Below are 23,997 nucleotides of genomic sequence, written 5' to 3' on the forward strand. Positions count from 1 at the left end.
TTCAATTGCAGTTCGTTATTATCAGGCCAAATATAATATCATGAATATCGTAAGAAGAACTAGGAATAAAGAGGTTTGTAGAAACTCCAAGAGCAGAAAGGCCTCCAACCTCTGAAACACCTGCTGGATTGAAACTTCTGCTGGGAGAAGTAACAGGAGTTTGCATCTGTAAAGACTTCCCTTTAACACAGAAGGCACTTTACATTAATTAGGTAGTAAGACAATTAATGCAGTGCATTAATTTGTTGAGTGTATTCATACCACAAAATGAAGGGGTTTTATGGGATGTTATTAAAACATGACAACCCCATACCAAGGATCTTAAGAATGCATACGTGAAGTTATTATGATCCTCAGTAAAAAGCAAGGGACTACTAGCTCATGACTAACTACACGGTGCCTACCAGAAGGCAGCCTTACTTTTTATTTGTCCTTAGCTACCCCTACGAAAATTTTAAACAGAAAGTGCACTAGAAGTGATTTAGCATATATATGAAATACAAAAGGTGGATTACATCTGAAAAAAGCAGAGTAGTTATAATCTGCTGAAAATATAGAAAACCCACTTGCTCAAAATCAAATCTAGCAGAAGGATTCAGCTACAGAGGATATTTTAACTGCGAAACACTTCCTCAATAGCCTCTTCCCCTCCTATGTAATAACAAGAACAACAATAATAATAATCACAGCAAGTCTGCTGTCTGGTTTGAGTACTGTCTAGTACTCAGAAGAATGTGGGTATTCGTGCACTCACATATGAAGAGCCAACAAAGTTAAGGAGATTCTGGCAAAAAAAACCCACACAGTATTTCTCAGTATAAATGACTAGGGTGGTTTACACAATTTACACCACTGTTCTGTATCTACAGAGAAGTATTTGCAGAAGTAAAATACATACATATGTATATAACATTAACCAGAAGATTATGTGTAAATAATAATTGACAGTACTTTGCATAAACAGTCTCAAAACCTTCATTACTCTCATTGCTATCGATGTCTCAGAGCTTAAAAAAGAAGTCACAATTGTCCTACTCTTCGACAACTTCCTGAAACATTCATTATCTATAGCTTTGCTATAAGTACAAATGAAGTGAATTCATACTGAAGAAAACCTTATTCTAAATTCAAATTAAAATTCTTCTGTGAGTAACCACCTCTCCTGAACTATCTAGATTGGGAAGCATGTGAATAAAGTATTTCATTAAAAGCTCCTAAAACAGGACTCCATTTAAATGAGGTAAATTAGCAAATATTTTTTGGAAAAAAAAAAAAAAGTTAAGACAATTCAGGCCTCTTAAGTGCAGGCAGACATGCATGGAAACCTAAAACTAGACATAATCATCTCAAAAATACTTTTAATGAAATTCAGCCAAGTAAAAAAAAAAAAAAAAAAAAAAAAAAGGCAATACTCCAACACTCCCTCCTGCCAGCTTTTAGGGGTTTTGTATAGCATAGGCTTGCATTACCAGGCTTGTACTTAGCCCTAAACACTACTAACGTAAAATGTAAACGCAATCCCAGAAAACTGTTTTGCAGAAAATTGAAGGTCCTCATGGGTAACTGGCTGATGCAGGACAGTGTCCAGGTTGGGCTCTGCGGTATGAGACAGATACAGCCACACTGGAGTGAGCCCAGCAGATGATACCAAGACAGTAAGTAATCTAGAGCATATGCCAAGCAGAAAATGAGACATGAGTTTGTTCAGCTGTAAGAAATGAAGGCTCTGCAAGGATCTAATTGCTGCCTGTGAGCTAACAGGAGGGTTAGAGAAGGCAGAAATATATTTTTCCCAGAGATGCACAGTGATACAGCAAGAGGTGATAGACCAAAGCTGGAACATGGGAAATTTTATTCAGTTATTTATTTTTCTCACCACAAGCATGATCAAAGACTGGAAAACCAACCCAGAGAGTTTGAACAAGGCCCTGTGCAACCTGCTCTAACCTGACCTTGCTCTGAGCAGAAAAGTTAAACTACATAATCTCTGAAGCCTAATCAACAATATCACATGAATTTAGACATGGATACCCAGCAACATAGTGTTGATATTGTATAGAAAGTATAAAAGCTTCAGGAATTAACACAGATTCTGCCTTTGCAGATAGTGGAACTTAGATCATCAGAAGATAAATTGCATATCCATATATTTAAAATTTTGGCATGTGGTGATCCCTCCATAGCCAGATTTTCATTCAGTTGTCCCTTTGTTCATTAAGTTAACAAAATAATGGACATAGGTAAAGCAATAACTATTATAATCATACATCATATGGCCATTATATTAAAGGCTAAAGGATGGAATAACCATTTATTTCTATAGAATACAACATTAATGCAGAAAATATAAAACTGTTATACCATGAAACTCACAGATATGCCCTCTGTATAAAGATCTACACATAAACCGCAAAATTCTTTTTCTAACTAGCAAGCAAGAAACATGGATAAAATGTAGTCTGCTAGATTGCATTTCATTTCCTTTATAAAATAATTAGCAACACCAATCAGTTAAACCCATGCAAAAACACTGAAAAGAACAAGTGTTACTGAAATCATAACATGAATAAATTTATCACTAATACTACATCATAGAGTTCAAAATTCACAACACTGAGAAAAGTCAATAGTCAAATTGTCACTATGTCTCTGAACTCTTAAGTACCAATTTTTGCCGCGAAATAAGACTCTTTTACATATGACTCAGTAGCACCACCAGCCCTGAATTCAATGCTTTAACACTTATAGAATTACTTACAGAAACTCATTCTAAACCTGAAACAATGAAAATGTCATCTGTTCCTGGAACTGTGACGATGTGCACATAATAGTTTGTTGTCTGCTTTTGGTTCATTTAGAAAGGCCACAAAAATATTCCAGCTTTCTTATTAAAAGAGCTACTGTACTTCCTATCTAATTTCTCATGTTTACACACTAAAAACCTGTAATAACATTTCCTCCGCCCCCTTGCTCCTACTCAGCCACTTCAAAGCAATACATGAATCTGTTAGAAATATTCTCCCTGGAAATTCAATTATAAGCATTGAAGAGCCATCAGCCAGATCTTTAGGAAGTCAAAAGCAAGGAAACTGTAAAAACACAATTGGAAGTATTCTCATTCCAATACATCTTCTAGAAAACATTTGCCTTCTAGCTCCTGTCACCTTCATAGAATTTAAATACATACTCGAGGACAGATTTTCATCACAGTATTTGGACATTACTAGCCTCAAGTCACAGATTCATGGAACGGTCAGGGTTGGAAGTCTGTTTCCAGGAGTTACAATAGGACAGATTTCCAAATTCATTGAAAATTCAAGCCTTGGATTTAGGAAAAATGCTTTGAGATACCTCATAACAACTATTCCTGTTCTTGACAAGTCTTCACACAGATGTGTTGGTATACTTAATAATTATGAAAGAACTGGTGATTTACTTATGGGGGAAAAAGAAAAAGAACAATTTCAGCCAATTTAAAATGAATAGTTAAATATATCATAGTTAACAAAGTAAACTTGGCATGAAATTGATGTTTTAAACTAGTTCTATCTCCATCACACTGAAACTGAAATTCCTTATGATTACATGATATATTCAGCTAGCTACTGGCAATAGACAGATCAGTGAGGCACAGCTGTATGGTAAATGATGGTATTTCCAAGTGGTGTTAATATTCTCCAGAGACACAATGTGACATTCTAGACATCTGTTTTCCCTATACACTTCCTATGGTGCAGCTAATTATGGCTCCCACACAGCTACTAGGAAAGATGACATTAAACCCATTTAAAAACTTAGCTATTTAAAATGAAATTCTTAAATTCCTTCATAAAAAAGCCATACCCAGACATCAACCACTCTGGATGACTGGAATGAAAAAAAAAAAAAAAAAAAGCATCTAAGTGAACTTTATGAGTTCTGTCAGCAATACAGACAGAGCTCATCTTGAAAGTCTTAGCCTTAGCATCACAGCATGACTAAAGCATCATCAATTCTAACACAATATGAACAGAGATACACATCCAGTCAGGTCTCAATTTTAACATGGTTTTCACTACCACACCTGTTTGTTGTGTGTCATCCAAAAGGCAAGTTTTTGAAAAGAGGAAAAACAATTTGTAATTATCCGTATGTCTCAACCTCTTACACAGTTGAGCTGGCAAGTTACAAAATGCAGGATGATAGCTATCAGTGACCAAAATCTAAATCATTCTGGAAACATTCACCCGACTTCCTGCCACAGAACAAAACATAAAGTTAACTATAACAAAAAACGAGAGAGAGGAAAGAATTAAAATTAGGAGAAAGAAGATATCAGAATATGCATAACATTTTGCAGATGTTACTCACCAAAAACAGAGTTCTGAAGTTGCTCAGATCGCCAAAGAATTCCTCTATGCTTACTGCTTTGGGATCAAAGGTAAAGTATTCTCCCAGATTTTCATACAATTTAGTCATGTTGTTGTGCATGTTGGACAATTTTTCGTATTGCTCTCGGGCACTCTCAGCAAAGCTGTAAGGTTTTGTTAAGGAAAATGATTCAATGTAATCCAATCTAACGGTAAAAAAGAAGTAAAGAAAACTCAACACAAAGGTTAGAAATGGAAAATTTGCTAGTGCTGTTCTGCTTTCAAATATGACAATTTTATATATTAATGTTAACATGTCTGCAAGTTTATACCAAGTTGTGGCACACTTTTCCGTTAAATGATCCCTTTCCAATGGTGAAGGTTTGCCATTAACACACTATACAACTAACTTGGTAAAATTTCCAAATACCTTAGACATTTTTCTTTTAATAAATAATCTAATTTTGTAAAATACTGTCTATTAAAAGTCATACTGAAAATCAGTTTTCTGTGAGAATCTGACTATAACATCCACCCTGTTCAGGTGATGTCATGTCCCTGTGTATTATATACCTGTATTTTATATGTAGAATTTGCATTGCTCATAACCATCAATGACAAAATTATATAATATGATGTCTAATTTTCATTGCCTTTTAATATGGATGTCTTTTTTGTGGATTCTTTAATGCCTAGCCACAAAGCTCAGCTCATGCCTCAGGCTGCTTGTACAATGTACAGTTATTTGGGGCACTCTCTCAACTATGTAATTTCACAGAACTTCTAAAAATGGAACATCCACCCACTTGCCCCAGTTAACCGACAAACAGCTTTGAAAAATTATTAGTAAGAAAAACATCACAGAACAACAGAATTCTGTATTTCTGTTAGGAAGTATGGAAGTTTAGAAATGCAACAGAGGTTGACTTCCATCTCAGCAGTCATCGTTAAAAGTTTGGCATAATCCTTTTAAATAGAAAAATGTGGCATTTTTTTCCCCCTTATATGAAAAAAAATATTTTTAGAACAATTCATTTGCAAATAAAGGAAGGGTGCAAACTGCTAAGGGAAACACTAAGTCTGTCTCAAAGCAAGTAGGTTTTCGTCTGCTGTTTTCTTCTGTTGTATTTGTTTGTATCCACAAAGATAACAGTCACAAATCACTGTAAAAAAGTCAGCTAGTACACGATTAAACTAGTTCTGCTGATACCAAATTGTAGCTGATGAAAGTGTTGTGCTGTACCTATCAAAACCCAACAACAAAAGACACAAGTTATTCCCTGAACTACAAAAATCATGCAGCCTGGCTCCCTGTGGCTTTCACTTGTAATGACTCTCTTCCATGCAGATTCTGATTCTTAATACAGCAGAGCTCATGCTTCAACCTTTCCCCATACCTGAGACTCTAATTTGAGACTCTGCCTAGTACCACATTTGTAATTACTCAATATTTTTGAGATCCGTATCTCTCCGTAAAATAACAAACAACCTAGAAACTAATTAGGGAAAACAGACATACAGAGAAATCTTATAAACCATTTCTTTTCAAGACCAGACTAAACCCAAAAATAATTCTTTAGAGAACCATCAACAAATTGCAGAATAAAGAAATTCAGGTGGATATTCTATTCAAAGCCTTTCTGTAGTGTTTGGATACTGTTGAGTAAAGGGCTGCCATCTCCAAGCTACACGAAGCTAAAAGGAAGCCTAACAAGGCTGAAAGCATCTCCCATTGTGAAGAGGCCTGATATTTCACCTAGATTTTCCTGCTTTGATTAATGGGAGAGTATGTAAATAGTCAACTACAAACAGGTTCTTGAAAGTATGTCTGAAAACTTTACATAATATAAGCTTTCCTCCAAAGGGATAATTTTCTAAGTAATCCTAATTCATTAAAGCCTCAGTAGCATAAAAGGAAAGCTGTTTTATCTTGTTCATAGAATGTCAGCTTATAATGTTCATTTAGACAGGCAGAAAGTAAAAACCAACACTATGGATCTTTACACATAAATATCAAGACTTTGAAACAGTAATATCTACCAGTATAGTTTCATACCACTGCAAACACAGTACTAATACACCTATATTTCCAGTTTACTGAAATGAAGTTTAACCTGCTTGGTTAGAATGTCAAGCTTGAATCACTCATGTTAACACAAGACAAACTTGGGATAGCTCCCTCTTTAATGACATTTAACTGTACAAAAGGAAATTAAAGTTTAATAGCAAGAATACATTAAGTAGGTAATAATGGCACATCACTGAATTATTGAACACAGCCTAAAATTTTAGAAAAAAACATGAATTGCCTTGGAGTCAGCAGACCACTGTATTGAAAAACTCACCAAATATGGTAGGAAACAGAAATATGAAGGTATATAACTATACAAATTTTATCTATGATTCCTTTAGAAAGAACCTCATATAATACAATATAAACCCAAATCAATATATTAAGAATGACTGAAGTCTGAATAAAAGAAAAAAAACACTCAACCTTCTAGATGTGAATTTAGTTCTTTCAGACAAGACTCCCAGAGTCAAATTCTCCATTCAAGCTGCACATTTAACATGAGCAATAGCCACAGTAAGCACTTAAAAGAGAAAAAACCCCAATACTGGTAATGAAACTAGGAAATATTTTCAAGTAACAGCGCAGAAACATATACTGTAATTTCAACAATTTTTTTGTTTGATCTGATAAGTACAAAAGTGCAAATAAATACCATTAACACATGGCTTGTAAGACAAAAGAATGTCAGTAAGACAGAATTTTTTAACTCTACTTAATTTTGAAGAAAACAAGTCAGTGCCGTAAACACAATAGTTTCCAGTCATATGGTACATCATATTAACGAAGTTCCTTTGTCACACTCTATATGCTTCATACAGTCTTCATGCTCATGAAATACTAATAACTTGAAACATCACCTTGAAATGTACTACAACTCATTGCAAAGACAGTCAATACAACAGAGAAGCAAAGCTGTACTTGCCTACATTATTGCATAAAAAAACGATTGAAAATCTAAGCTATCAAAACTGTACGTATTATTAGTACTTAATTCCAAAAGTTTTCATTAATATAGACTGAAGCTTTAATGAGTGCTCATTTAAAAACTGTAAACAAGGTTTCATTCTTAGTATTCTGAATCAAAACAAAAATCACAAACCTGTTGTTCAGGTAAATGAAATTACTTTATTTACAAGGGTTTTTTCCACATACACATTTATTTTTTTTTTCAATTTCTTTCATAACCATAAGAAAAATCTAAGCCAAGACTTTACTTTAAATACTACTATTTGAAAATTTTAAACAAAAAAAAAATATCCCAGAAGCCCCACTTGGAAACATTCTTTCTTCTTCAGCACCATACCTGCCTCCCCAAGTTCCACATAAACCAAGAAAAACAGGTCTGTGTATACAGATTTACAAACAGTTATTGCTTTACTAAGGTTAGGAAATACAGCACTGCAAGGATAACAGAACCATCCCTAATCACCATCTAAGCAACTCTGGACATACAATCCTTACTGAAGTTTTTATATGTAGCGATTGCTACATAAAGGAAAGTTTATGCTGTTTCATCCCTTTCCTTTCTTCAATTTAATACCACTGCAAAAGGCAACTACACAAAACTACTCTGAGATATTCTAAGTGTCAAGTGTGAATTTTTGAAAAAGTGTTATTTCAGTTTAAAATTTACAGGTGTCTTCTGAAAGTGCTATCCTACTGCATTGGTTCTAACACATCACCCTGAGATTAATTAAATAGATCACTGTTCAGTAAGCAGTATCAAAAAGTTAGAAATACATGCTTCACCATGCAATCCAGTAAAATCCTCTGCATGCCATGTCTCTGAAGAACTCTGAAGAACATTAAAATGCAAACAAAAAGTAAAAGAAAACTTTGTGTCTTTTAAATTAAAAACATACAGGTGAATGTAGACCATTAACTTCCATTATTCTTACTGGTTTAACTCTTTTCCCAAATTGCAGTTATCTATAAATTCTACTTTTTCCTGTTTCTTCTCACTGTTAGGAGAGGGGCTGGGAAACCTCCACACCTTTTTTTCTTCCTTTTTTTTAAAAAAAATAAAAAAATAAATAAACCTGTTAATGTGTCTGCACTGCAGCTGCCAATTTAAGCTTCCATCCAAGTTCTGTGGTTTGCTTAACAATGACCACCCCCAGAATGGGGGAAAAATAATTAGATACCCAGATGGATAAGGATTTCTGCAGTGAGAATAAGTGTAGTGTCAGTATCACAACAGAGGTAAATATTAGTACGGCTGTACACAGCCAGCTGAAACAGCTAAAAATAACTTTAAGTAAACCAATGATTTTTTACACTTTGAAATATGACCAGATGACCAGTCTGCTGGCATTTCAGTGCAATGCCTAAACTAATTCACTAAATTAAGCAAGCAATGGATACAAATGTTACCATGAACTATGCTACCACATTATATCAGAAATAAAGAATCACTAATTACCATAAATAGTAGAATTAAATTCTTTATGTCCATATTAGGACTACTATCACGGTACTTCCATGCTTTCTACTGGTTTCTTCCATGTAAACATACGAGATAAAAAGATCAGAGAAATCAAGGTTAAAGACCTTAGATCAGCTGGAGGGAAAATCATGACTTCTACCATAACATCTCCTATTATTTTCACATAAATATATTGATAACTTGAATAATAGTTAATAAAAGTGCCTGAACACACAAAAAGTTCATCTCCCCAAAGGCAACACTTATTACTGTCCACTGACAGCTTGGCTTTCATCAACAATACATATGCCACTGCAGAAAGAACAGTGGTTATTTAACTATAATTATAGAAGAAAATGCACTGGTGTTCCAGCAGTTAGTGAGGTCCCTCTCCAAGGCACACAGTCTCTATAGAAAGGGAATTTAAGGCATGTTCATAACAGATCTGAAACAGTAAAACAAACAGACCACAGAGCTGATGTCTCTGATACCTCCAGAAGAAGAAAGAATGCACATTAAAAGGAGATACCTGTTAGAAACTTCTAAACACTTTGCAAAAGTATTTTTTCAAAGACTGAATAGATATTCTTTTTGACATGTCCTTCCAGCTACCGGTCACAGGAAGCTGAAAACAGGCAAAAGCAGCATTCCACTGGGAGAGTTTTTCATGTAACACTTGATTCTTAAAAGTTTGTGCTGATGCAAAGAGAAAAAAACCCAAAAAACCAACAACCAAAAAACACATTTAAGAAAGAGGTAGCTGGCGTTATACTACAGATGTATTAACTCCTAGAGAGCAAAAACACAAGGGCAAAAGAAAATAAAGGCCCACTGGGACTAGAGATGGAGGATGTTTTCATCCATAAACATACTCAACCAAAAGGGAAAGAATCAATGTATTTAGCATGTTATATAAATCAGCATTATAATGAGGAGATAAAAAAATAAAAAATAGTTAGCCTGGGATTTTCTATGACTCTGGAAAGCCAAGCCACTTCAAATTTAAACGTCTGATCTACTTATTTTTCAGTTAACTTCCAGTTTTACTGAAGGTATCGAGGTTTCTTATTCTACACACTGATCCTCATATTAATTACAGACAGGAACTGTTCTCAAGACAGACAGCATCATTGAAGAAAACCTGAAAGATGTTCATTATAAGTCTCTGTATGACTTCGCTTGAATTTGTCCACACCAGCCTTTTTAGGTGCACTTCTGTTTGATTCTACAGTTAGATTTTATATGACACACTCGTTTTAGACAAAAACTATAGCCAACAGTAATTTTGAATTTACAGTAAGAAAACCGGTAATCCGTTTACTATTTGCAATGCAAATAACTTATGTTTCTTAAAATAATACATTTCTGAAAAATGCGCAGTGTTTTGCTTGTTAGCTTTAAGTTGCAGATTGATAAATCTGTGTTGAGTGCAAAATGTCCATGTACTATATCATTACGCAGTGATAAAGCTCCAAGCCTTCATAACCCTAAATACTGCAAGACTGAAAATATATATGACAACACATAATCCTTCATGCTTTACTAAATTTACAATTTGAAATAATTATTCTGTTATCTATTTCAAACTCTTGAGTATTCGTTTACTGTTCTGAAAATTGACAATTTCCAACCGAATGTTCTGTGTCTCAGATAATACAGTTTAATTAAAACTGGTTTATTAAAATGTCTATGACAAATTATACGTTTAAATGTTTCTCTCCTGTCCTGAGCAGAGCTATGGAACTAATGTCAGCAGTACACGAAGCAGGAGGCAATGCAGCTACATTCGTATCATAATGCCACTTACTATTCTGGAGATACGCATCCACACAACTCTTTAAAGGGACAGATGCATCTAGAATATGTGGAACAACTAACATAGCGATAGTTGATGTTTTGGTAAAATTAGAACTTCATTATTAATCCAATGCAGAGGATATAAATTCTAATGTTATAAAACCAGTCTATTATCTTGAGTGTCCATTCTTTTATTTTGAAGAAAGCTAGCTTTACTTCTGTTAACTGTCAGCCAGCTCAATCTGTAACATGCTACTGCAGACTGTGGGGAAAAATTAATAAATATGCTGAAAAGCTGCCTATTCAAAATGCTCGGAAGTAAAGTTGTTGGAGCCTGAAATGACATAGTTGGGGGAGAATTAATTAGGCAGAAAGAATTGTGTAAACAATCAGACAACAGCTGATTATCTTTTTTATGCCTTTATGATGTAGAAAACAAAGCATACAAGAGTGGGATTAAAAAATATTTGTGACACCACTCATCATAAATATTGCATTTTACTAGTATCAATTTGTGGATCACCAGATCTGCCTGCAAGAAAACATTATGTCATAGGTGGCACTTGACATTCTCAGCAGTAAGAAATTAGCAACAAAAAGAAATTAAATGTACAGTAGAAAAGACAAGAAATCAGAAAACAATTAGAAGGTTGCTTCCACAAAGGGATCTGCATTTGTACCTAAAGGTACTTTAATGGAAACTCACAACCTAATGCATATTTGATATTCTATATTGCTGAGTCTGAATCAAGAATCAAGTCTGAATCTGAAACGAGCAGCCAAGCTGAGCTTAAACGGCTGACTGAGTGTTGTAACATGTTACCCAGAGAGGTTATGGACTTGTGGCGATACTCAAAAGACACAGTCCTGTCAGCCTGCTCTAAATGGCCCTGCTTGAGCAGAGTGCTTGGACAACATGATGTCCAGAAGTCCCTTCCAACCTCAACCATTCTGGGATTCTGGGAAATCCAAATGAACAAGGCTTTGGTTACCCTCTTCATATGTAATTCCAACTTCAAGATATAACACCTTAAATAATTTCTTTCCCTCTAAGCTGGATACGTAAAGTAACTTCATTACATTAAAAACTCCTAAAATTTAGAAATAGATGCTTCACACGCTGCACTTGATCCAAATACAGCTTGTCCCACCCCAAGCATGCCAAAATCATAAATTTTGATTATGAAAACACCTGAAGAAAAACATGAAATGCTAAAAACGAAACAGTTCTCAGAATCATCACTATGAACTACAAACATCCACTTTTAAAACTACCTTGCTGAACAGTTCATTATTTCAACAAATCTAAATGGTTTTTAAACTTGTTCTTTAATAAAATGGATTGTTCTCATCGTCATCAGAATTTCACAATATACTAACAATTCAGATAGAGAAAGTATAAGGACCAAATAATTGAGCGTATTTATCTGCACTGGGTTTGATTTAGGTTCCCATCCACGCTTCAGCCAACTCATTGTCTGGCTTCACAAAAAAAACCCAAACCCATGCTTCAGACTCGTTCATGAAAACAATGTAATCCCTTGGCATGATCATCTGAAATTAAAACCATAAGTAGATTGCTTGCTAATCTATTGCCATACACTGATCACAGAGCAAACCACTTTTTTTTCCTTCCTATACATACGCTTATCTAATATATAAAATTTAAGACATCCACTTCAACAAGTGCACAAATATTTTTATAATGGTTTCCAAAAAACTACCAGTAACTGAAAATTTACAAAAAATATTTCAACCATGCAAGCTGCATTATGTCATTTCAAAACTCTTGCATACCATTTCCAAGTAGGATTCTCGATCAAGGAACCACTAAACTAGGCTAAAAATATGTTTTATATAGCTAAAAGAGAAAGTTTGATTCTATAGTGTAGTCACCTTTAATGAAGGATGTACCAACGCTCTTAGCTTCTAATCTCCAAGCTCATTCATAATAGAGCACCCTTTGAATTGAACTGCAGAAACACAAGCAGAACTTATTAGCTGAAGACAGAAATTCAGCTTTAATAACAGTAAGTCATTTGCACTGATAGCTTTATTTTCACATGCTATCAGTTGTAAACAGATGCTAACAATTTTATCATTCACACTACATACATAATGTATCTCTGTGACTACACAGAAAACAAGACTTCTGGAGCATACACAGATAATTATGAATCACAATTATATACCTAATCTTTTCTTCCTGTTTAAAGCATTTGTGGGGGAAAAAAACCATGCAGAAATCTTCATTACAATACACTTCATCTACCCAAATTGGAACGCAAATAGACCAAGACCCATAGAAGGACCAGGACCCACTTTACCTGTTTACACAAAAACATGTATGTCTGAAGAGCTTAAAGATTCACTAACAAAATACCCAGAAATTCTCACAATAAGCTTTTGATTTCTCATTACAAAACAAATTACCTTATAATTCAGCATTTGACAGGAGAGCCCAGAAAAAAAACCACACCAAAGAGCAGTTGCTTCTAAGTTATTGTACAGCAAAGAGGTCTGTTCCCCTCCCTGGCCTTCATTACATCAGTACCTAAGAAATCATTAACTATCAGAATTATTTAATACAACTGCATTCACTGTGTCCAGACACTTTTTCAGTGTTTGTGTTAATGACAACGAAGCACAGAGATCACAACCCTCTGATAACAATGCTAGCTGTGACCTGCACCTTCCTCCTAAATTGCAGACTCATACTTAGGTTCATGTTAATTAAGATGAGGCTTTCTGATTTGTCCCTAAATGGCCATAAAACTTGCATCTTGATAAACACTAGAAAAATCTGTCAATGTTTACTTACTGCTAGCTCTAAGCAATCATTTCAATTCCTGATTTTCATGTATTCAAACTTCTCAATAATGAAAAGACCATCGCCATTGATTCTACATACAGCACTACGCACAAGAGAAAGCTTATGTCAACATAATTTGAACATTGCCTTTATTATTTATACTTCTGTTCATCAGGATGCAACGATCAGTGCTCAGTTCTCTAGAAGTCCCATAGGAACCCTCTAGGCAAAAAATGATAAACAAGGGCCAGTTGTATAAAATATTCAGTCCACGAAACAAAGCTCCACAGGCTGTTTCTTAAATTGGTTTATATTGGAAAAGTCTGCTCAAAGACTTACGGTGCCAATTTAGGAATTTGCTGTGGTAGCATGAGGAAGAAAACTTTAGAAGGAAACAAGAGCACTTGACTCCTCAAAGAGAACACATAAAAGGCAACATTTATAAAGCCACAGACTAGAGAGAAGGTTGATCTTGTCTTCCTTAAACAAAAATACTTAAAAGAATTCTTGAGAAATGCCAAAATTAGAGCTAGGTATTAACCTAAATGAACCTTTTCTCCCCCTGCCCCACCATCCCCCAAGAGAAAAAGGAAGTTGCTGACCTCAGAAGTTAAGGGTTTTTCCCGTAATTGTAACAGGGAAATAATCCCTAAAGTCCATACTCCTATTTTTAACAGGAGATAGAAAGATCAAAACAATTGAAAACGCAAACCAAACCTTTCATCCTGACAAAAGCAAAACTTCATTTCCACTGATGAAGTCACCAGAATTTTGAAACTGCTTTTGGAAAAACATGCTGAGAAGAACTGAATTGAGTGACACCGCCTGACGGGTGAAAAACATCCTTGTAGGAGACTGGCAAAACACCATTCATGAATGAGAGGTGACCATGCAGCCTCATCTGCTCTGAACGGCAAAGTTCAGAGCACTGCTGAAATAAAGAAAAAGGAAGATTATACCACTCGAAGAACAAAACACATACAGGTATAGATATTAGCTCACAACCAGCACGTATTGGTTACTACTTCCTAATCCTCCCTCACAGCTCTTAAGCATTTTTAGACCTACAGTACCTACATGATGATAGCATGAAGAGGGGGTAACTGACGGCAGGGTACAGGAAAAGACACAGATGACAAGAGACAAGAAAGACAAAAGGAGTCTTTCAATGTTACAGAAGACTGTAATGCATTTTCCAGTCTATTATTCCAGCTTGGTAATACTTTACAGGTTATTTTTCTATGCTTGTACAATATTCATAGATCTTTGCTCAGATCCTTATAAGTCATGGACCACATTTTTGCCTGGAATCCCATACTAACTCATCTGAAAAGTCACTCCCTGTATACTTTAGTACAGGTGCTTTTCCAGCACCTTTTACAACAGAAATCATCTAGTTCTTAACTCAATTCTCATTTGTGGGATTTAAGTTGAAAAATAATTTGAAACTATATGGAGTAGTATTTGTAGCTTTTTCAAACTCGCATCGCTCTCATATTTTGCGGCGGCACACAATTAATTATAATACTATTCATACATTAATTAGAAAGCAACACAGAAAACATGATAGTCAAGAATATATCAAACAGAAAATGTTGCAAGACTAATGGATTCCTAGCATACCTTCCCTGGAGAATAATTAGATAAAAATTTGTTTAGATTAATAAAAACAAGAAAGAAAATAAAATGCAGCTAGTACAAACAAAATGATTCTGCAAAATCTGTATTCAAATTAAATGTGACTGTTTCAAATAGAGCATTGAGAAACAATATTCTAACAACAATTAAAAAAAATATTAGTTATTGATATCTATTTCAGCAAAGCCACGGTAAGGTAGCCACCCCTAGAAATATTATATTAGCTTTGGGACACAAAATAAGATGCCTTAAACAATACTTATAGCTTTGCGTGCCCTAAATCTTTCAGAGAAACTGCAACCACGTTCACTTCCTCTTTGATCATGCACTTTTTCCACACTTCATCTGGATTTAATTAAGAGAGGTATGTTCAAGCTGTCAGTTGTGCCCTGTTCTAACAAGCTTCAATCAGCAGATCTGATGGTTACTTCATCCAGATAGAGATTTTGGTGAAGTGTGGGGAAGGAAATACAAGTGCCTTCTTATATTTCTAGGTTTTCTTTAATATAGCAGCATCAGAACCCCTAATTTTCTTACTTTTAGAAACCTGGAAAAGTTCAAATCATATGTTTCAAGAGCCTAGATTTTCAAAATGAAAGAGGAAAAGGAATGATTTTATGTCACCTGATTAAAAAAAAGCACAGAATAAATTAATTCAAATTGAGATTTGTTTAGTGCAAATGACTGCTGCAATGAAGTTTTCACAAATCCAAGTATAGGAGAAAATGAGAGTGAAAGACGACACTCTGAAAATAACAGTTTATTTTGCACATAAATAGTATTTTGAATATCAGTTGCATACTTAAACCCACTCACCATTAATGATTTGATTAAAATGGTGCATGTCCTTTCCCTGCTTTCTTTCCAGATAGGGTTACATATTTTTTGTTTTAGTAGTTCATCTGGCAATTATTCGCTCGGAACTCACCGCCCCACGCACACAAATAGCCTTGCCTCAAACGATTGGGACTAAAAGAAGGAAAAGCCAGTAAACTAATACCTCGTATTTCGATCTCAGCCAACAAATACTTAAAAATATTTCTTAAACAAATGTTCTGGTTAGACAGAAAAGCAAAGAGCATAATCACAGGGCAATCAGGATCTGAAATGAAAGTTTCCTAGTTTCCTACACTGAAGACAAACTGCTTTAAAAAAGTGAGTATATTTTCCGATTGCATCCTTCCCCTCCAAAAAGTTGTTTGTTTTTTATTTTTATTATTATTTCTTTTTCTGGAGCGGAGAAGGATAGAGGGCAAAAAGCAGTTCCACCAACACCAACATTTTTTATAAAGCAATGTCTCATGCCAGCTTGACTTTGATATCTAATGCTGCAGCTCCAGGGATTTATACAGTGCACTCTCCCTTTAATTTCACATTTTAAATTAAGTGTACAGCAATTAGGAAATGGATGTCTAATGAATTATCATTCTAGTAGTGCACAATTCTGTACAAAATTATCTTTCAGTGATCTGGACAACTGGGTTTAATATAAATTTAAGGATGAAAGCACAGTTTCCCTCAGGCAATTATTCACAATCAAGAAGCCTTTAGATTTCCAAGTGTTTAAGTAGACTTTTGCACATAGAATTTTACTCTTTAGAATCTCCTAAACAAGCAGGCTTTTCCTCCTCTAAAATTTTCATGTCAGTGGAGATTACAGCCATTTTTTTTTCTATCACTAGGTAGCCAATTTATATGCTAAAAATGCATTTCAGCAACATTTTTATACTTTTCTTCTTTCTTGTATAAAATCCTCTCTCAATCTTTTTCATACCAGCTTTAAAGCAGAATTTGAGATGCAGTCGTCAAGGTGAGAACAGAACGGAGCTCCCTCAAGTGGTACATCTACATAATCTCAAGGATTAAAAAAATCCAACACAAATCTATAGGCAAACATCTGGACTTAAACAGATAACCTACAAAAGTTTGTACTATGTAATTTACAGAAATTATGTTTTCCAGTAAACAAAAACTGGAAAAATAAGCTATTTGAAGTTCTTAATTGCCACACAGCTACCTGTTGCATATCATTACACCTCCCCATTTGTAACATTTTCCAATTTCTTCCTTTATTCATACTCTAATGGAAGTTACAGATTATTTGTACACTCCTGTTCACAATATTTATAGTATAGCCCAACATGAAAGACATCAACATAGTCTTATGTCCCTTTGCATCAGGGCTTTTCCTTTTTAAAAAGAAATTAAGATCTGAAGGTAGAAACATACTGTGAGAAAGAAAATTGATAGTCTGCTTTATGTAACACTATTTTCATTTAAAATGTCCCATAGTTCTTGTATTTTTACATATTAAGGAAATAGTACCTTAGTTGAGACCAGTTAAAATTCAAAGAACCATTTTCTAAAGGGATGTCATTTATTATACTGATAGCAAATAACTGTAAGAGAAATTAACATTATGCATCGACACACGACACATTATTAGGTGATTTTCAAGTTCAATTGAAGTAATGATTACACCTATATAATCCTGTAGTTATCACCTGGAACACAGTGGGTATTTTAGTTTGCTTTAAGAAAGGTGAATCAAATAGGAAAAAAAGAAAGAATAGCAAAAATGTATGACGATAAAGGAAGCAGAAAGCTCTCTAAAGCACTGTGCGTTGAATCTGGCAGAAAGACATTTTACAGGTGATTCTTTCTACGTACATCTGAATGAAGGGGAAAACAAGACAGACAAAAGCCCTTTAAAGAGCAACACTAAAGTAACAAAAACTATTAACTGACTCTGAAGAGCCAGTGAACTGGGCAAATTCACCACCTGGGAAAGGAAAGTTCTTCAGAGAAGTTTTTACTAGGTACAACAGAGGGCATATAAGCACAAAGTTTTGACTTAATTCACAGATTCAACACTTTTCAGAAAAATTGTGCGATTTTTCATGAAGATGAGTTATGAACACTTTTCATTCATACTTTTGGCATCTCTATGCTTCTCCCCTCCAGGCCTAGTGCCATGCCTTTCTGTGATACCGTCCCCACACACACACCTGACAGCCCCACCTTCAACTCCATGCAACTTACCTAACCTCTTTGCTATAAAGCACCTACATAAACATAAAAAACCCTGAAATCAACACACACACTTACCATGCTATCTTCTAGACAACAAAATAAAGAACATACCCTTAGCAAAATTCTAATTCATTAACTTTCCTCCATGAGGAACTATGAGCTATATTACATTTCCAGCTGGTTTTGTTTCTTTTTTTTTTTTTAACTTTATAAGCAAGAGAAGGTAGTATACAATTTATCTTACCAAACTCTATCCTTATGATCGCAAAGTCCACTGCTGTTTTTCTCACATAGAGGATCACACACTTTTTTCAGAGTTATTCTCACACTATTAGGTCCCAGTTCCCCTCCCAGGACCATGTAGTATTTATCTCCTTTGTGTTTGTATTCTTGCTGATTTGTTACCTGAGAATCTAACTGATATACTGTTTGCCTTTTGTTACAGAATCTTCTTGAAGCTAGTACATAAAAACGGACTTCACATCAGTCCCTAAAGAACCTGACTGATACCTTACTCTCCTAAATAAATTGCTACTTCTCATCATCCTTTGTTTATGCCCTTAAAGCGGTCTGTAGTCTGTGAGGCTGATCTTGTCTCAAAGCAAATCAACATTTTTCACATAACTGGTCAAGCACTGAAACAATGATTTACTAATATCTCTCTTGGTTTATATCTTGTTTTGTTGATAAAACAATGCAATATCTCATGATCAATTATGCATGTGTACAAAATTCCTTTTCCAACCATGAACATAAAAGTATTAAAATACAGGAATACAAAAAAAGGTAATAAAGTCATGTACGAAGCAAAAGCACAGCAAAGTGTTGTAAAAAACCCCCTCGTATTAGGACAAAAAACACCATCTGGAATCTCGCCAGATTAGACCTGACCGATTCAAAGTTTTCCAAATTCCATTTCACTGAGCAACACACAGGCTGTATCCAATTAAACAATTAACATGAAATATCTGAACAGTATCTCTTGTTATTTTATGGTATGTAATAAAAACAGACTAACAATTATATTGATGCATAGTGCACCACAGAGGAAAATAAAGAATCTCAGCACACTTTAATGAAAATATCATACATTGTGTGATTAAACACACAACCCCACCACACACATACCCACCCACCCCACCCCCAACCATCCACATTTATTCCAGAAAGCTTCAGCATGCCTTCAAAGCTGACAAAGAGAGGTAGTAAAACAAAGAGGTGGCTTTCAGTTCGTAAATGGTAAGTGTGTTCACTCTGGTTCAGGATAAGCCTGTACTCCACATACCCTACAAGAAGCCCTCATAATTCCACACTGGCTGTTTAAATTGACAATGTGGAAAGATGGAAGGTGGACTGACAGTTCCATCACTATTTCTCACGTACCTCTTAGTATCACATTTACTCAGAAGAGATAAAGCAGACGGAATAAAAGTGAAAGCTAAAACTATGCTCAAACCTCCTTCATTCCTCAATCCCCTTCTGTCAAAGAAACAGTTTAAGGAAAATATATTTAATGTTACACTGTCTCTCAGTTGGTAGACTGGACTCGATCAAGCAGGAAGTTACAAAAGTTTTTTTTCTACAAGGTCAAACTTCTCTTTTATTGCAAATTCTCTAATTCTACAAGGATTGAAGCTTAGTAACCATGGATGCTCAAAGCACATTAGTACATGAATGAAAAAGTTTCATTTTAAATGGCTAGTATAAAAACCTGTATAGCAATTCTGAAATAAGGATTGTAACAGTATTATGATAGAATTCTTTCCGACTAGTTTGAAAAGAAGATTATTTGGGAAAACAACTAGTAACACCACCATTTACCGTATTAAATAACAAAGAAAACCCAACTGGGTTTCAGTCGTGACCAGAAAAGGAGATTCATTCTATTAGGATAGCAAAATAACTTGCCGTGTTTCAGCAATGTATTTTTATAACTTAACTTTATAGAAAGATTCACAGCTTTCATCTGCTGCGTATTACAGCAAACACAATGGGATAATACATTGCTGGTCTAGAATATTTACACACAGCAGAAACAGTATATTTAACCTTAGATGAATACAATTATGTCTGTTGACCTTCATGACAAGTATCTAGTCATATAAAATCTGACACTACTCATGCAAACATTTCAAAGCAATCTTAGTGGGGGATCAGCATTTTTTTTTTCAGGGTGAAAAATTAGCTAAGTGAAAGGATCAGTAAATGCCACAAGGCCATACTGACATTTCTCAGTGGAAATGAAATTGAATAGCAACAGTCACCTCAACACTGTCACTGAAAAACAGGATTTAAAATAAAAAAATAAAAAAAAAAAATTACCGCTTCTGGGATTGCTTCTGTGCGAGTGCTGCTGTGCTGTTCAGGACATATCTCCAGAGTGTGATTTTGATGTTGTGCCTTCTAACTGCACCAGGTCCTAGCAATATTTTTCACCTGCTGATTATCTAATTTAAATTGGTCCCTATAAAAAGGCTGTAGCATGCAAGAACATTATTTTATATGCTAGGGAGACACACTCTCTATAGACTAAGCAAACAAGTACATTTGAGCTCAACATCAAACAGCAGTCCCTTTTTCCCCCCCTTAGCTTAACAATGTCAACTAAATATACGTAACAGCACAAATTGCTTGTAATTTGATTTTGAACTTGGCAGGGTCAGTTCTTCAGTAGGATTCAAAATGCTGAGATGCTATGAGCTTGAACAACTAGCAACGCAAAAATGGAAGAAGAAAACACTGTTTATTCATTGATGCCCTGAATTTTCTAAAAAAAACCCCACTAGTTTGGAAAAGAAAAGCAGATTATATGTATGTACTAATTCTTCCTATCTTGTATCACAGTGCTTTCAGAAGTGGGATTTTCTGCCTATGCTGATGAAATACGTCAGACCTTCAGATGTACTTCTAAGAATTACAAGCACGATCAGTTTAATCAAGTGTGCCTTGTTTGCTTTAGCATGGACATTTAAATATGATGCGAGTGTTCAAAGATAAAAAGGTTTTCAAATGTAACCTCTCCAAACAATACACTGTTTATTTCCTATTCAAAAGTATATTTCATTAGTTTCTTCCCTGCATATATTGAAACAATACAAGATACAGTTTAAATAGAAAACTCCATAAACTAAAGAGTCAACAGCAAATAAATTGTTACTTTCCTGCACTGTACCTGCAGTAGGCAGCACAAAGTCTTTCTTCTTCTTACTTCATTAACTTAGAAAAAAACCAGGGGTTTTCTTGTAGGCTATTAATGGAGGGTTAAATTAATCGCAAGTTTAGTTTTGAAGAAATAATTTAGCTCATACTTCAGTGCAAACAACTACAAAAATTGTATGTTCTTAATAATCACTACCAAACAGAAGTCTCATTACGTGACCTAGTACCAGCACAATTACTAGATGTTCAATCTATATATAATTTATACTATAATTTCTTGCTATTAAGCAAAATCCTGAAGTTTCAGCAAGTTCATAGTTGTTTGATGGTGACAACAAAATAGACCATATGATGGCCTCAACTGACTCTTAAGAATCAAGTATATCAAAGTTCGAAAGAGTTGACTGAAATTTGACCAATTTTCCCCGGGGGGGGGGGGGGGGGAAGGATTTAAAAATTCCACTGTTTCTAGTCTTTCCTCATTTACAAATGGTATCAATAACAATAATTTAATGGTACTTGTCCTGTCTTCCCTATATATTAGTACAAAAGACTAACAATTGATGGTTGAAAACATTTTAGAAATTGCTTGACTAACCATGTAATCAAGTATTAATTTTTTTCTGAGGTAAGACTTGAAGAGCACAACTGACATTTTTATCTCTTAAGCTTGAATAAACCACTCTTGTTTCTTTTCCTTCCACTGTATGCATTCATACGTCTTCTTCAACAAGACTATTCCCTGCTAGCACATCTTAAGACATGAACTTTCTGCTAACTGTTCCTTGGAGTGTGTTTTTAGCTGTAAGCAGAAGGCTTACCTTTTAAACAAATGCTCAACACCAAGAGTAACAAAACACCCTGATTATATTCATATAACGTAACCATAACAAACAAAGAAAAAAAAGTGCCGTGCTACATCTAGAAGATAGGTCTTTCTGTTCCTCTGTTAATCATCACATAACTTCATAACTTTCTAACTACTGCACATAGGTTTTCTCACTTGGTGAGGAATGAGTAGGTAGGAAGAAGAGGGAAGTAGAGAGGGGATAAGAACCAGGTTCTCAGAGAAGCCCCCCCCCCCCCAAATAATCTTATTGATGTGCAAACTTTAGTAAGGTAGACCTTCTTTCCTTAGACACTATCTTGAAAAAGTATTTTATCTGGATAAATAACCATTCTTTTCCCCAAAGTACCTCTTTCAGCCATGAACTACACTTTCCAATGAAAGCATTTTCAAACGTCATTTTTGTAGACAGCAAGAACAAAAGCTTTATATAAATACTGCAAGAAAAGGCACATGTATACAATTGTCTTAAGGATTATACATGACCTAGAATTTCAAAAATGACTGAATGGTTTTCTTTTCCAGTTCCCAAAGCACTGAAAAATACTTCCACATTTAAAAAAAACATTCAAATACATTCAGGCAAAATAAATTTACATCAAAGGTAGGGGCATATAAGAAATTTTCTAGAAACTTTCCCCCTTTGGGGTTGTTTTTGATAAGCCCCTAGTTATGAGCAAATTCAGATATTAATATACATTCTGATGCAGAAATTAAGGCACTAGTGCATTTCAAATAGACTGAAAAACAAAAGCAGGCGTTTCTCTAAATGACATCTCAAAACACTAAGTGAGTTATTTTTCCATAACAAGCTAGGAGGAAATCCCAAGTGTTAACAGATGACAGGAGCGTTAATGCCATTAACATTCTTTCAGCACTCCATGTCAGTGTGTAAACGATGTCCCGATGCTCAGTCACTCTGACAGGAAAAAGGTTCACAGCCGTTTCCAGATGCTGAGGTTCCGATTCAGAGTGTATTTGTTTCTTCCCTAGTGGCCTGCTCTAAAAGATTCCGCAGTACAGTGGTTCATACCAGAGAACTATCCATTGATGTTTAGCGCACATTAAATATCTCACATTCTCAGTGCATTAAAGTCCCATACACACTTAAAGTAGAATTCTCCCCAGATCATTTCATTACAACTGAAGTACATCAAGTAAGGAACTAATAAAATTCATATTAATTGTGAAGCAATAGTCATTATTAGCTAGAACTAGGAGCACAAATACATATCAAATAAGAATATATGCCTTTCAGGAAGGCAGCTTTTTATTTTATAAAAATAATTCTGTTTTAATGAATAGTGTTACTTTCTGAAAATTAAAATTAGCTCACAAATTGCTGTTGTTCTATTAAATGGTGAGATGAATGCACACTGCTTTGAAATTTTTATCTGCAGTAGTTTTTGTTTATTCATTCATAGCTCCCTTAATTTAGCAGTTATTTAAAAATAAGCTTTTAATTCTTCACATGTATGCAATCAGAAAAACCAAGTGGCACCATTTATTGCTCTGGTAAGCATAAGATTTTAGCATGATTAGGCATGTTAATCTCTCTTACTAGGGGAAATGATACAGCTGAAAACAGAAAAGCTGTAAGAAATCTTCATTTAAGGATATACTACTTCATCTAGGATACATTATAAAAAAGAATTAACATGCTATTGTTTACAAAGTATATAATGGTCCAAAAGCCACACAGCCTAACTGGCAGGATAACAAAAAGAATGAACATAATGTCCAGTGACCAAACAGCGTGCCCTCCTGCCACACTAGTTCTGCCCCTTCTCCCTTCTCCTCAAAACGAACCTGAATGGTCCTGCATGTTTTCTAGAGGAACAAATATTTGTCATCGGCAGGCGC

General features: G+C 34.9%; 1 protein-coding gene across 1 annotated transcript in view; it reads right to left on the reverse strand.

The window, feature by feature from the left end:
* The window catches only part of DIAPH2 (diaphanous related formin 2), a 243,897-nt gene that overhangs the window by 98,633 nt on the left and 121,267 nt on the right, over window positions 1-23,997 (reverse strand). Inside the window, exon 25 of the mRNA XM_055817800.1 lies at window positions 4,351-4,514. Within this exon, the coding sequence (XP_055673775.1) occupies window positions 4,351-4,514 (164 nt within the window). The remainder of the gene's footprint in view (window positions 1-4,350; window positions 4,515-23,997) is intronic.

This window comes from Falco peregrinus, chromosome 13 (genome assembly GCF_023634155.1).
Source record: "Falco peregrinus isolate bFalPer1 chromosome 13, bFalPer1.pri, whole genome shotgun sequence".
Taxonomy (NCBI): Eukaryota; Metazoa; Chordata; class Aves; order Falconiformes; family Falconidae; genus Falco; species Falco peregrinus.